We start from the raw sequence: 14534 nt of genomic DNA, 5'->3' as shown, positions 1-14534 counted from the left end.
ATTTTTATTATCATCATTTCCAAGAGAGAGAAAAAAGGATACCAGACAAAAAGGACTGTAAAATAAAAACATTGTTTCAAGTTTGGTAAATGGGACCACTAAATACATGGTTAAAATATTGACTATTTTTGAAATTCTGATACTTTGTACGCAAATGAGATAGTTGCTTTCATTTAAAATCCTTCCACAAAATGAAATCCCTCTTAAAATTACTTCATCCAAATATGCTGTTTTTTACTGTTTATTTTATATCTGCATGTATGCATTATCATCATGTGTTACCTTGACTTTCAAACGTTTTATACAACACATGCTTATAAATTTGTCTCCAAACCTGTTTCCATTTTCATTGCTCTTGAATAGATAGATATGTTTGAAATCCAAGAAAATCAGACATAGTTCATAAGCAAAATCACAGGCTTTCCAATTTTACTGTTAAAGACATACTTCATAAGCAATACATGTATGTATTGCAATCTCAATTCTGTTAAACAAATAATCATTGATAAGCTTTTCATGCCGAAGTGAAATCAACAATTATTTTTCACCCAAAAAAGGATCAAAGGTAAGTAACATACATGCTCCATAATGTTGCAGAAATTTCATCTATGCTGAACTCGATTACCCGTGTATACATCTTTTCATTTGTGTCGGCATCCACCGCAGAAAAAACCGGAGGATAGAACTTTGTGGCCTCATATATATCCTGTAAAAAGGGAAAGCTATAAGTCTTCTTGTACAAAGCATTTTCAACTAACTACAACTTGGACAAGAACTACCTGTACATCTTCATCAGAAACAACACCAGAGAACTGACTAGAATCATCTGTTCCTCCGGCACCAAGCATACCACGGGACAACCAGTTCAACCATCCACGAGACTTGCCAGATGACTGGCCATCTTGTCTTGACTTCTCGACAGAGATATTGGCTGTTGAAGGCTTTGATAAAACTTCCTGTAGAAACACCAAATATATATATATATATATATATTGAAAAAGTGGGAAAAAAATGTCAGCTGACATAGAAACATGCCTTGGCCCAAAACAAACCATAGAACCATCTAAAGTCATAAGCAACATATCAAACAGAGTGAATATAAGCAAAAAAAAAAAACAAATGACCATGAGATCTAACTTATAGAATATGAAAAGCATTCTGATGTAAATTCAGATCAACACGTCAGAAATATTCATACCTGCAGTTCATGTTCCGCAGCAGACCTATAACTTAAAATATCATCAATATCAGATTCTTTCTCCATTTGTTCCAATTCCCGAATGATAGATTCATCAATTGGCTGATAACAAATTGGAAAACATATTTATGCCAGGGAAAAGTTAGCAAGTGAGCAACTCTTACATTGCATGACATTAAAAGGCAGTCCATGTGCAAGACCAGATGAATGAAACAAACTACTAAAAACTTTAAGTTGAAAGATAAAACAAAAATATAACAAATAAGGTCACAACTAGCTAATTGGAAAAGAAAGTACACGGGACATTGTTCTGTCATAATTTGCAGCAAATAATGAGAAAACCAATGGATTCTAAAAGACATGTTTAAGCAACAAGCATTTTGATGCTTAAAATATACAGGAATTGCAAGATGGTTAGTCATCAATCTTTATAACACTCAGGAACCCAAAGTAATTGATACAGTACCAGGAGGAGAAATAAAGAGAAAGTAAAGATCAAAGGAAAAATCAAAAAAATTAAGGAAGAGAGAAGAATAGAGGAAAAAACCTATGGAACCAAGAGGCAGAGGGAAGATTCCAATAATATTCCCAAATCTCAGCTAATTAAAATCCAAAGCTACCGGAAACAGAAATGGAACTAACAGAGGTACTTATAAACTAAACCCTAAACCTTGATAGAACTGCAAAATACTAAATCTAACCCTAATGCCTTAATACTTGGAAAACAAGCAACCTACCAGTTAATAAAACAGCCTAAGTAATTTAAATATATCCAACTAAAAATTACATTTAGCTATAAAATATAACAAGGTAACAACCTAAAATCATAAGTAGCTTAATCCCTCAATATCTCCATCACACATCATGTAAACCAAGGAGGGGAATTAAGAAGAAAATACAGAGCAGAGTAAACATAGAGATACAAGAATAGAGAGAAAAGCAGATAGAACCTAGAAGGAGATAAAAAATCTTCAACACTAAATATTCCAAAATCTCAATAATTAATTATCTAAAACTATTAGGAATTGAAACAATACATATACTTATAGGGTGAACCCTAAACCCTAATGCCATAATAATTGGAATAATAAGTAAAACACTAATTAATATAAAATTGCTTAATTAATCTTTTTCTAAGTTAGCTTAACTAATCTAAAATATGTTAAATCTATATAAAAATTACAATTAATACATAAAATATAACAAATAAAAAAATCTTGAGTAGTTTAATCTCTCAATTAGCTTCTTTCCATCCTACATCAGCAATACATAGAGAAATCAAACGACAACAAATAAATGTTAAAGTATCCTAACAATCTTTGTACTTGGTAAAAATATTGAAATTAGTCCCCATACTTTGATTTTTGAGAAATTGAACCCTCGTGCTCTAACTTTTCATTGCAGTCAAAGAAAACCATCGACATCTCAACCTTTAGCTGTTAATTATGCTGACGTATAGCTGACATGGCATCCATGCGGTCATTTCTGATGGCCAATTGATGACACAGAATGTTCAAATCATTATTTTAACAATTAAATCTTCAAGAATAATGCAGTCAAACCATTTTGCTAACATGGAAATGATATGGCATTAAAAAATAATATTTTTGATGATGTTGCATACCATAGGAATTAAATAAATTTTTTGGTAAAAAATAAAAAGCAAAAGAGCCACATGGCAACACACTGGCAATGGTTGTTTCATTATCGTTCATTGCATTATTTATTTTTATTCGCTTTTTAAAACCACACGTATCCTTTTCTTCTTCAAAATTTTCATTTTACATTGAGGTAGTGCCTCATAAGCCAGGAGTACTATTTTTTAATCCACATCATCCCCAGGTCATAAAAGAAATAGTCTATGTCTTCGTTGTTTTTTTTCAAAGATATCCATACAATATTTTTATAAGTCATGTCATCATTCTGTCAAATGAAATGGCCACACAGATGCCGCATCAATGCTACATCAACATAACAATAAAAATGTTAACAAATCCTTGATTGCATCAAAATTAAAGTACATAGGTTCAATTTCTCCCAATGTAACTAAAAGGGACTATTTTGACCAAGTACAAGGACCTTTATAATTCTTTAACTGCAAATGAACATAACATATATGTATAAACTTCAAGGACAGCCTAACACGAGCCTAATGACATCAAAAATGAAGAAAAATTAGACAGGGGAGGGGGGGTGGGGGGGGAGAGAAAGGATGCCCCAAGAAGTACCAAACCATACATCTATGTCCACGGCCAAAACCCAAATTGACAACCACCACTCTGTGCATTTGTGCAAAGACAAGCCAATTGAGAGATAGAGAGAGTAGTTTACCTGGTCTTGTTGAAGAAACTCTAATTTAGTCTTGTATAAATTAACATACTTCCGACGATTACTCCTGCAATCATAAAAGATTTTCTTATTCATCTCACATGTCAAAACAATTAAGAAACCATCTGCCAAATTTTCCTTTCAACAAAAGACAAGAAAATCTTTAATTTCACTCATATTTGGTGTGCATGTCTATAGATGTCATAAACAATTTTAGGAAAATTACACATATCCTTGAAATTTACTATAACTACAATCTCCATTATTCTGATTTAACAATAAAGTAAACTTGATTACACATGACAACCAAATCCTTTTGTTAGTTTTCTCTAGAGTTAAAATAGTAAGCTGCCACCTGCAGAGCAGGTCATCACCACGTGTAAATTGAATAAACTTTAAATCACAAAAAGGAAAATAAAAAGGCAACCTCCAAATAAAAAAATAAAAAAGACAGTATAAAAGCAGTAACCTTCTTCTATGTTTGCCACCAACTAACCTTTACAACGTTAGATATACTTTGCTGCCATACCTCATTTTATACACTACAACCACCGTCATTTTGAAATCAAAACCAAACACCTCATATTAATCAAAGTAAAACAATTTTTAATTGGAAAAAGAAAATAAAGAAAAACTCAATTGTATTTTTTTAATTTTTTGGTAACTAACATAGAGTGATGCAAAACAGTGACTTCATGCTCCATCCTAAGCAACATGATACATAACACAAACATGTCATGTAACATGGACACTTTAACATCCTCTTTAACAAGGCTATAACAGAAGGGCTTGATTGTCATATGCTTAATGCGTGGTTACTTTATTGTTGCGATTATAAATATATGGACAAAAGTTAACAGTGGCAAATTTCCAGGGTAACTTGTGTAATTTTCCCAAAAATTTGAAATTGACTAAGACTTCAAGCATTAAATATCCATTAGTCAAAATCATTGCAAGCAAAAGGTAAAAGCATGACTGAAGAATTCTTTAAAACAAGCACAATCATTTAACATTTTCTTTTATTTATAATGTAAAAATTGAACATTTTAACAGAAAACAAGAAAACTTTCCAACTACTTGTGTCTAAAAATTTATATTTGATCTGAGAAGAAGTTCCATTTTTCTAAAGGAAAATAACTGGGTCACTCGGTTGCATTTAATGATAAAGAACAATGACGATTATGCTATATACATCACATAAGGAAATGAGAGCAAGGTAAGAACTATGTCTAACTAATTCCTACTTCTGCATATAGGATGTAGTCAGCAAAAAGGTTGCATGTTGATTGAAACAAACTTACAATCGCTGTCCAAGGTATCTCCACGAAGTCTTCTTTAATTTCTCACGGACATCTGATAAAATAGATTCTTGGGCATAATGCCACCACAATTTTTGCCAGCCATCTTCTTTTCTTGACAAAGGGCAATACCATGGCCGGTAACGTCCATACCTATGTCATTCAATAACAACAGATGAAATTTTCTATGATAAAAATTAAAATAATAATAAGTACAGCAACAACAGATGAAACTGATTACTATTTCAGCTCTAGGTGCTATGAATAAGACCTTAGTCATGACTGAATCTTCCACTAGAAAAATATCCTAATGATTAGCCATCTACTCAAATATAACACATGAGCCACATAACCCATCAAAACTAGCCTGAGAAAGCACTCAAAAGAGTGACAACAGGTAATGCAAGACAAAAAGAAGCTGATTGAGGAATTCAAATTTATTTAAGACTTCATTTTATTACTTGGTTTTATTTTTGAATTTTATTCTAACTTAGTTTTATTTTTTAATTTCATTCTAATTTATAGTATTTAACAATATATTTGGAATTTTCATTATTAAGGTATAGGGTTCAGGTTATAAGTACAGAGGTTAGTTCAATTTGGATAGCTACAGATCAAGAATTATAGAAATTTTGCGGTATTTGAGTTTAAGATGTCCCCTCTTCCTTGATTTTCCCTAGCTTTCTCCCCCGGTTTCTTCTATTGCCCCACCCCAACAATTTCCTCCCTCTTCTCCTTAAATTGCTTTGATCTCTATATTCTTGTTCTACATCGCCAAGTCAGGCTAACATGCATATTCCTTACAGCTCTATTCAACTATGAAAAAGGAAACAACACTTTTGGAAACAGAAGCAGTCCATCAGAATAAAAGTAAAAGGTACTCGATCTATAAACTGATCAAGAGATCAGTACAGCTATGAGTAGCATCCATATGTTAACAGAGAATAAATAGAGGTAAATCAAAATTACTTGATTGATGCCATAAGAAGGGTTTTGGCTGCTTTAGATATAGCCTTTAACCAGGTTGAACAAAGAAAATGGATTCATGTAGCAAGCCAAACAGTTTGGGATTATGGTTACTTGTATTTTGACACAAAAATTAAACTGGTCTATCAACTACTTGAAATTAAGCCCAATTATTCTGTGCATTCACCTTGTTCTGCAAGAGGTAATACCAAATTATTTACACCTTTTTTTTTTTAAAGGCAAAGATGAAATTATTATTATTATTATTATTATTATTATTATTTACACCTTTGAGAACCATAAATAATGTTGAATTAACTTTAAAATTACAGAAAAAAATAAAGTACATATACATGAGCAAAATGCAGAGAATCAACTAAATACAATTCCAGCAACCTGAGATCCTCAACTTTGATCAAAAAAGGCCCGAAGTGTAGGCCATCAAACATAAATTTAGACTTAACCCTTATTTAGCCCAACCAAACATAAAACCTTTATTAAATAGTCTTAAGCACATCAACAATGACTATAGAACCTTAGGTGGTGTTGATATGCGGAAAGTAGGGCACTTTTTCCTGGGACTTTAATTAGAAAGGAGGATATTGTTATGTTTGATATGGCACTTTCCTAGAAAAATACCTTCACTGTGACCATCTCCTCCCCATCAAAGGATAGAATATGATTCCCATTAAGGGAGGTGGTAAAGTTATTTTCCAATGTTGAGGGAATGTGAAGGCTTTTTTTTGAGATAAAATTGCCCTTCAGGCTTCTTCCTCTCTTCAACCTAGCCAACACCATTTTCTTCATCTCTTTTTCTTCTCACCAGCAACCATAGCCATACCCACCATCTGCACCAGCTTCTTTTTTGAAAAATCACCTATGTCAAAAATTTGCATTGAAAGCAAGTAAATCTTCACTCTCTCTCTCTAAGATCTAGAAATTTTTGCTTGCCTTGAATATGGGCTTCAGTGGTTCTCATGGAATTTTATATGGCTTTGTGTAGCTTCAAGGAATAGAGATTAGTGGAGGTGTGCTTGGTCAGCAATGCTTCAGGCAGCATATGGGATGGTGGTGGCTTGAATCTGGTTTTTGCCCAAAAGAATCAAGAGAGAAAGAAAGTTTTGACTAGAAAAAAGAGAGAGAATATCGGATTTTTCAAGAGTTTATTTTAATTTTGAGGGCATTTTATTTTTCTCACTCCAATTAATTTGTATTTTTAAAATCTAAAAAAAGCAACTAAATTAAGAGGGGATACTAATAATTTCTAGTGCATGACATTCTTAACGTCTATATTGTTAAAAATAAAAAATAACTTAAGAATAGTTTTTATTTAATGTGAAGATCTTTTTTCTAGATGAATTTTAAAATGTATCTAATTTTCATCATTAACATTTGATCACAAAGATTACATACTTTCCTAAAAGGATTCTTAAAATTTAAGATGCGTAGTTATTCTCATTTTAATTGGTAGGGGTAGTTTAGTAATTTCCTAGTACTTTCCTAGTAAAGTACCTATCAACCAAACATTTCAATGTAACTTTCTCAAGATTTTACTCAACACTTTCCAACGCTACAATACATAGTAATGTTAGCTTCCCAAAAATCAGACTCTCAGCAATTACTTTCCCCTGGAACCAAGATATGGGAAGGCACTAAACAGCCCCTCAGTTCTACACAAAGAAGGAAGATCATAAAACATTTGATTAGTTTCCACCTCTATGTTTCAATACTGATATGAACATCAAATGCTCAAAACTCAAAAATATAACATCTTTCTCAAATGTATATAACCAAAAGCAAGTATGCACTCCTTTCTGTTGAAAATTATTGTCCTACTAAAAAGCTATTCACAGAAACAGATAAAGCAAGCTAATTTGAAAATTGTTGAGAAGCACCTAGCGAAACTGGAAAAGAAGTCAGGCAACAAGTACGTAAAACAAAATTTTGAGACATGTCCAAGTATAAAACCAGAGACAGATGAAAACAGAACAAGAAAACTGGAGAGAAATTAATTCCATGCAATGTAGGACAGATTTGGGGAAGTCAGCCTACTTAGATATAATTAATTAGGAATCTATGGCAATGGTAGGAATTAGGATTGAATCTGTTTAGGTTTTATCTTAAATGAGGGCTGAAACAGTAAAAAGGATTGCTAAAGATTTTGAGCAGCAAGAAGACTAGGGTTAATTAGTGAATAGTAGAGTTCGGCTGGTGGGATTGATATGGAAAATATGGGGCAAGAATTAGCACTGAAGACAAGAAAGGAATTTAATATAGGTTGCAGAGTCTAGTTTAAATGAAGAGGTTTCTATGTTGTGAACGTTCCCTACATAATAACATAGCAAGAAAGGAGGAGAAGAAGAAAGAGAACTATAGAGAGAGAGAGAGAGAAGACACTATAATCATAGGCATCCATGTCTCATAAACCAATATTCTCATAATTTCATTGATCAAAATATATCAATATCTAAAGATTGCAAAAGTATCAACACCGATTCTTAGACTAGTTGAAACAAAATTGGACCGCAAGCAAATAAACCTATCTCCTAGAATAATCTAAAACTCAGCAAATATTAAACCCTAGGGCTGAGAAATTGAAAATTGCAACCCTGCCCCTGTGAATGAAATTAGCAAATTACCAGGTAAAATGCTAACTGGTGAAACTATAAATATAAAAGCAATAAAAATTCTTCTCCCACACGGGAACCACCAAGTAATAGTCAAAACCAAGCGAACTCACTGAAATTATAAATATGAAAGCAATAAAAATTCTTCTTCCAAAGGTGCATCATTAAGTCATAATCAAAAGTATGTGAAATCACTGAAATTAAGGGAAACTGGGTAAAGAGAAATTTTCAGTAAATTAACTCTGTATTTAAAATAATGATGATGAAATATCAAACTTACTTCTCTCTTAACTGGCTTGTGCTTAAGTAATCTGAAAGGATCAAAATTTGCTGCAACTGAATCTCATTCAAAGACACAACCTTAAAAAATTTAAAAGCACAAATTACAAATCAAATACCAAGCAAATTAAAGGACCAATGAAATTATAAAGTACTTATCAGTATAAAACAAAAGAAAACCAACCAAACAGGTTATCTTAGCACTTATAGAATACTGTGGCAAATCATTAAGTTTTCCTGATCTGTTCACCTGCACAACAAAACAGTATGATTTGACAAATTTAAAATCCAACAACATTATTCTATAAAAACTTAAAATTAATAAGTATGTATATCTAGACAGATATATACACTCACATACAGAAAATAAAAGAAAAATATCGACAAGTTCAAGAACAATACTTTTACTCAAATTTTTGCAAAGGGCAAAGAAACGATGATATTTATGCTATCAAATAATGCATCCTTGAACACAAATAAGTCTTACCATTAAGGCATACAAAATCATCAGCTTGAGAATGATATGTGGAGAGTACTGAAGACAAACAACTTGAGTAAATAAATCCACCATTTTTCTATCACCCTACATAAGTGTAGCTAATGGCACACATCTCATCTGAAGAAGAGATCTAAGCTCAGATCCCCTTACCACTGAACCATCAAAAATTATCTAAGCAGCCAATATCTTCACCCAAGATTAATTAATGTTTGGCAAACAGGTGTCCACTTTACTCTGTTCTATATCTAAACTCCAAAGCCTTCCTAAAATGAGAAACTTAAGATGCAAAGAAGGGCATCAAATACCATAGTCATGTTTCATAACATCTAAACCTCAAAGAAAACAAAACTCAGAACAGTCACATTAACCTGTCAATCTTCTGTTCATGTTTCTCTGTTTCTAGAAAATGATAGGTTGTCCAATGGAACTTTTTGGATCTTCTACAATATCCTGGAGGAAATTTTTGTGTAAGATATCCTGATCTTTGATTGTTTTTACATGCATTTGCAATAACTTTGCATGAATTTTTTGGAGGTTACAGATATTGGTTTTCTACACTCTTCTGAAAACTCATGAATAGAGTCAAAAGGTTAAGGTGAGGCAATCAAGTAAGCACAGTTAAACCAAGCCTAAACCTGCACGAAAGTTTTGGTGGTCACAGATAAAGGTTTCTACCATATCCACTCGAATCCTGGGAATCAGGTCCATTGACTGTTTAGGATTTAAATGCAGTAGCATAGGGTCAAAAGATAAAGGTCAGGCAATAAGTAAGCATAGTTAAGTCAAGGCAAAACTTGATAAACTTCTACCAAGCTGAGCTCAAGCAGGCTGGCCAAAGCTCATATTAAGTTGAGCCCAAGCAGAGCTCATACTTTACCATGCTAAACCCTGCGTAGCCTTGATATGCCAGCACTTGCCTTGGTTCACATGCAGCTCTACCCAACAAGGCTATACTAAAATTTTCAACCTTATAAGTCACAAATCACCCTCCTGAATATGAGAGCTTATATCCTGTGAAATAAGCACATGATGTTTAAACTCTTCATCTATCTTTTCACATAAATTCTCAGTAATGCTTCTGTCCTTACCATCACCGAGACAGGAATCAGAAAACAAATGTGACAAAATTAATGAACTGCTTTTGAAAATAAATCAGACAATTCCTACACCACCACCACCTCCCCCCCCCCCCCCAAACCACCCCACACACCCTCCAGATAACAGAATAGTTTTTCTCTTTTCTTACCAGCATATTAATATTTTATAATTAATTTAAATATGATTGTCTAATCTTGAAAACAAAATTAAGACTTCTTGAAATACAGGAAAAGAAATAAGGTCCAATTGGGCCTTTCAAGATGCTAACATGCTTCATGACATGCCTACAATATAAATGCGAGTATAAAAGGAAGTATAGAAAGAGAGACCAAGAGAGAGATACAGAATGATCAAAAGCACAAGATGTTACTTCATAAAACAAACAATTAGACAAGATGAAAAAGTATTGATATCACAAGCTAGATGGCTAGAATGCCAAGTAAAGATCAACAGATATCCTGAGGAACAATGTTCATTAAAAATCAAATAATGATTTTCTTAAGAGCAATTTCCCAACCTTGCTAGAAGCTACTTTATTTTTTTTTGGCACGTATACATAGATGTATATAAGTCATTACGTAAAAGCTTATATCACATAGAGACTAGCATGAAATTTGAACGGAATAAATCTTGAACAAAAGAACTATAAAGCTCTGATAAAATTTGCATACCAAAAGAGACAGTGATACATTGACAGGCTCTAATATATGATCAGACTTATCACCAACAAAGTGTGAATTGCACCAGGGTTTGGAATCCTCAACTTGGTTCAGGCTCAAAACATTGGCAGCTTCCTTGGAGATGCTACAATAAATTTCTAAACCTTCAATCTCCACAATTTTGCTCACCTGACCCATTCTCAGTCTGATACGTTGAGGTAAGAAAGTCAAAATGCATTTGTAAGGAAAGCTAAGTACACATCAGAAAGATAAAAAGGACCTCTATTTGGACTTATTTGTCACAAAAGTGAAAAAAAAAATAAAAGAAAATAAAAACATGCAAGTTTAATCTGCCATTGGTTACTGATGCTTCACAAATTAATGCAGAATAATTAAGAAGGTGCATTTCATACATACGTCACAACAATCATTGCCAATTAAGTCGAGGAAGGTCAAATAACTGACTTTTGGAAGTCACTAAGACAGCCAAAGTGGAAGAGATAGAGTGTATAAATTAAGATGAACATCAAGAATATTACAGTAGACTGAGGAAATTACCCAATCGGATTTTGCTTTAACATTGTCAAGCTAGAAAATCTTAAACCAAACATAAACTGTTCCTGCAAAGACATTTAAGTAAATAAATGATTATAAGCTCAGTTCAGATAAGTTGCATAAAATAATATGCAAAGAGAAACGTTAAAAAAAAAATCTAAAACAATTTAGTGCCAAATCTTAAAGAAATTCCATATAATTCTAAGATTCAAAAGGGGGGCTCCTCAAAGCATCCACACGTCATTAAGTCTCTACTAATGCATATACACATAAAATCCCATGCTTAATTTTTTGAAGATTTATATCTCCATAGCTACACCTCTAATTACGATTATTGCAGTCAGATGCAAAATAATGACAATAATTCTTTTTCCATCATTATATAAATGATCAAGTAAGTAGTTGACAGGGAAAAACTACAATGATCCCTTAGCTTACTAGGCGAAAGTGAACTTGCTTCTGGGAAAACAGATAATGATTAGAATGGAATTAGACATTCCATCTTCATGAATTTCTACTTTCTTATAAGAAGTGAAAATCTAGTGTAAGCATCACCAAAGAAAATTCTTAAATATTTCTAATTTCAGAATTTGAAAGTAACAAACTGAGCAGACCATAGTAGACAGGACAATAAAGCATAAAAATAAAAATAAAAAAATCGATTAAAAAAATCAAAAGATGTAAAGTAATTTTAGATAGTATATGCATTCAAAACACATGCAAACAATGCAAACAAATGTCAGCAACATAAACAGAAGCAGTTGAGGAAAGCAGTAGACTAGTTATAATAAATGAAAATATAAAAGATAACAAGGTTAAGTATGGAGAAGAAGCAAATGGCAGGAGAAGGAGGGAACTTACTGAATCGGATTGCATATCACTATATAAGACATGGAAATTTCTAATGGACACTTGGATATTCTCAAGAACCTAGAAGGAAACAAAATTGTCAAGGGTGTAGATTTCATCAAAAGTCAGAGAAGTGCATTTGCAACATGACAGAGACAAAATCAGAGAGAAGAAAGGGAGCAATTACCACCAATAACCATCCAAGGAAGTCCAATATTAAATCTATAACCACAAATATCGAATAAAAAGGGAAGAAAATAAGGGTTTAAACAAGTGGATTACCTTTGCAGTAACGAAGGGAATGAATGACCACCCTCCTTTATTATCTGCATAAGTTCATAAAAACAGATTTATTAATTTATAACCATTAAAACTTAAAACATCACCATATATTTGCCCAAGTGGAAATTCACAAATATATAGCGATAGATAACTGACTGACCGCAAACACGTCTTGAGAGTTTAGCAAGCTCGGCGGCAGCCAGCTTAGCCTTCTTGCCGGCAAGTTCTCTTGTTTCAACGGCATCCATTCTCCACTGCCGCAACATTCATGAATTCATTAAATTCAGGGAAAAAAAAAGGACAGAGAGAGAGTTTTCTTCTTTTTCTAAATTCAAAGAGCAGGAAGATGAATAATAAAATACCTCATGGTCATCCCTCTGGGATACAGAAAAGAAAACATTCTCCAAAGCAATAAGAATGGGTTCACCCCCAATCAAATTCCAAGGAACCTTAATGCTTAGTCTCCCAACTCGACCTTGCTTAAGAGCAAAAGGCAACTGCAGGTAGTCGAAGGCTTCGAGAATAAGGTCTATGTCCTTCAATTCAACCTCGATGTTCCAGAGAGTAACCTTCACTTGGTCCTTTGAGAAATCCTTCACGTATCGCCCAAGATATCCCAGTAACACCTGATGAACCACTCTTTCCAGCATTCTCTTTGCCTTTGCTTTATATTTGTAAATTTTTTATCATTCTTCGAGATTCAAAACCATTCACAAACCAACGTTGTCAATGCCCAAATATATGCCATTCGCAAGAAAAATACTACGACAGTTGGAAATTTCATTTCGGTATTGCTTTACCTACAATAACTACAAGACCCCACACCAAAACCCGCAAACCAAGACTTTTGGAGACGGGAAATAAAGAAAATTCGTCTCGTCTGATGCCTGCAATACGATGGGGCGACGTGAAGAAGAATTTTTCTTTTTCTTTATTTTTTCCTTTCTTACTAGTTCTAGTAATTTCTTTCTTTCTCAGCATTAAACCCAACCCCGAGCAGATGTGGCAATCAGTGGAGTGGGCGTCCAGTCCCCTTGGTTTGGATCATTTGTTGGGTTCGGGTCATTCTAACTTCCAACATTTTCCGTCGGGTTTCATTCGGATCTAAACATCAATTATTTAAAAAATAAATCAATTATTCAAGGACTACTTTTTATTTTTAAAATTATTTAACTCTAATCAAATTTTTTATTCTACTATTTGGTAAGAATTATATACCTCATGCATGTTGTATAATTGTAAAAGTTGTAGATTAATTATAATAAATAAAAAGAATTTTATTTTTATTTTTTTTAATTAACAAAAAGGATCTTATAATGAACTAATGTTATATAGAAATTAACATACAAGTGTAAAGAAAAAGAAATTTCATATTTTTATTATCTTTTAATGTTACCAATAGATTAACAATTTTGTGTTATGTTCATTTTTAAAATCAAAATAAAATTTAAAATAGTAATAATTGTACTCAATTTACCTTACAAATTTTAGGTCGTTTCAAAGTAATTTTTTCAAATCATTTTAGATTCAAATAAATTTCAGATTTGAAAAGCTTTAAATTCGCATTATTTAATATTTGAATCATGTTGAGTTTAGGTAACTAAAAATTTGAGTTGATACATTTTAAGTCTAAAATTAAGTTGATTAAGGTTTGATTGTTTTAAAAACTCATCAATCATTCAATTAAAATTCATATATGTGTCATTGCATCTATTACTATTAAATTAAAATAATTTATAGATAAAATCAAATAAATTAAGTTCTTATTAAATTTTCTTAATTAGTATTATAATTACAATACTCGTCCTCGCCATTCTCTCTAAGATTGAAGAGATAATTTGTGTTTTCAATTAATAAATTCGCTTATGAGCATTGTATTTCTATTCATAGAGCTTA

General features: G+C 32.5%; 1 protein-coding gene across 6 annotated transcripts in view; it reads right to left on the bottom strand.

Moving 5' to 3' along the window:
- LOC18612044 (putative vacuolar protein sorting-associated protein 13B) overlaps positions 1-13580 on the bottom strand; it is a 44019-nt gene extending 30439 nt beyond the window's left edge. For 4 of the 6 annotated variants that reach the window (XR_001928329.1, XM_007048620.2, XM_018122859.1 and 1 more), the window contains exons 1-13: positions 13001-13580; positions 12799-12892; positions 12639-12682; positions 12369-12437; positions 11511-11572; positions 10965-11157; positions 8881-8946; positions 8698-8777; positions 4828-4977; positions 3530-3593; positions 1199-1300; positions 780-956; positions 579-706 (exon numbers count right to left, since the gene is read on the bottom strand). Coding sequence is in view for 5 of the 6 variants with exons in the window: in XM_007048620.2 (XP_007048682.2) it covers positions 579-706; positions 780-956; positions 1199-1300; positions 3530-3593; positions 4828-4977; positions 8698-8777; positions 8881-8946; positions 10965-11157; positions 11511-11572; positions 12369-12437; positions 12639-12682; positions 12799-12892; positions 13001-13288 (1517 nt within the window). In the remaining variant the exon portion in view is untranslated. Of the gene's footprint in view, positions 1-578; positions 707-779; positions 957-1198; positions 1301-2552; positions 2684-3529; positions 3594-4827; positions 4978-8697; positions 8778-8880; positions 8947-10964; positions 11158-11510; positions 11573-12368; positions 12438-12638; positions 12683-12798; positions 12893-13000 lie in introns of those variants that run through there. The other 2 variants (XM_018122852.1, XM_018122868.1) reach the window with 2 other exon arrangements.

This window comes from Theobroma cacao, chromosome 1, assembly GCF_000208745.1.
Source record: "Theobroma cacao cultivar B97-61/B2 chromosome 1, Criollo_cocoa_genome_V2, whole genome shotgun sequence".
NCBI classification, from domain to species: domain Eukaryota; kingdom Viridiplantae; phylum Streptophyta; class Magnoliopsida; order Malvales; family Malvaceae; genus Theobroma; species Theobroma cacao.
This window is presented reverse-complemented; position numbering and strand designations above follow the sequence as displayed.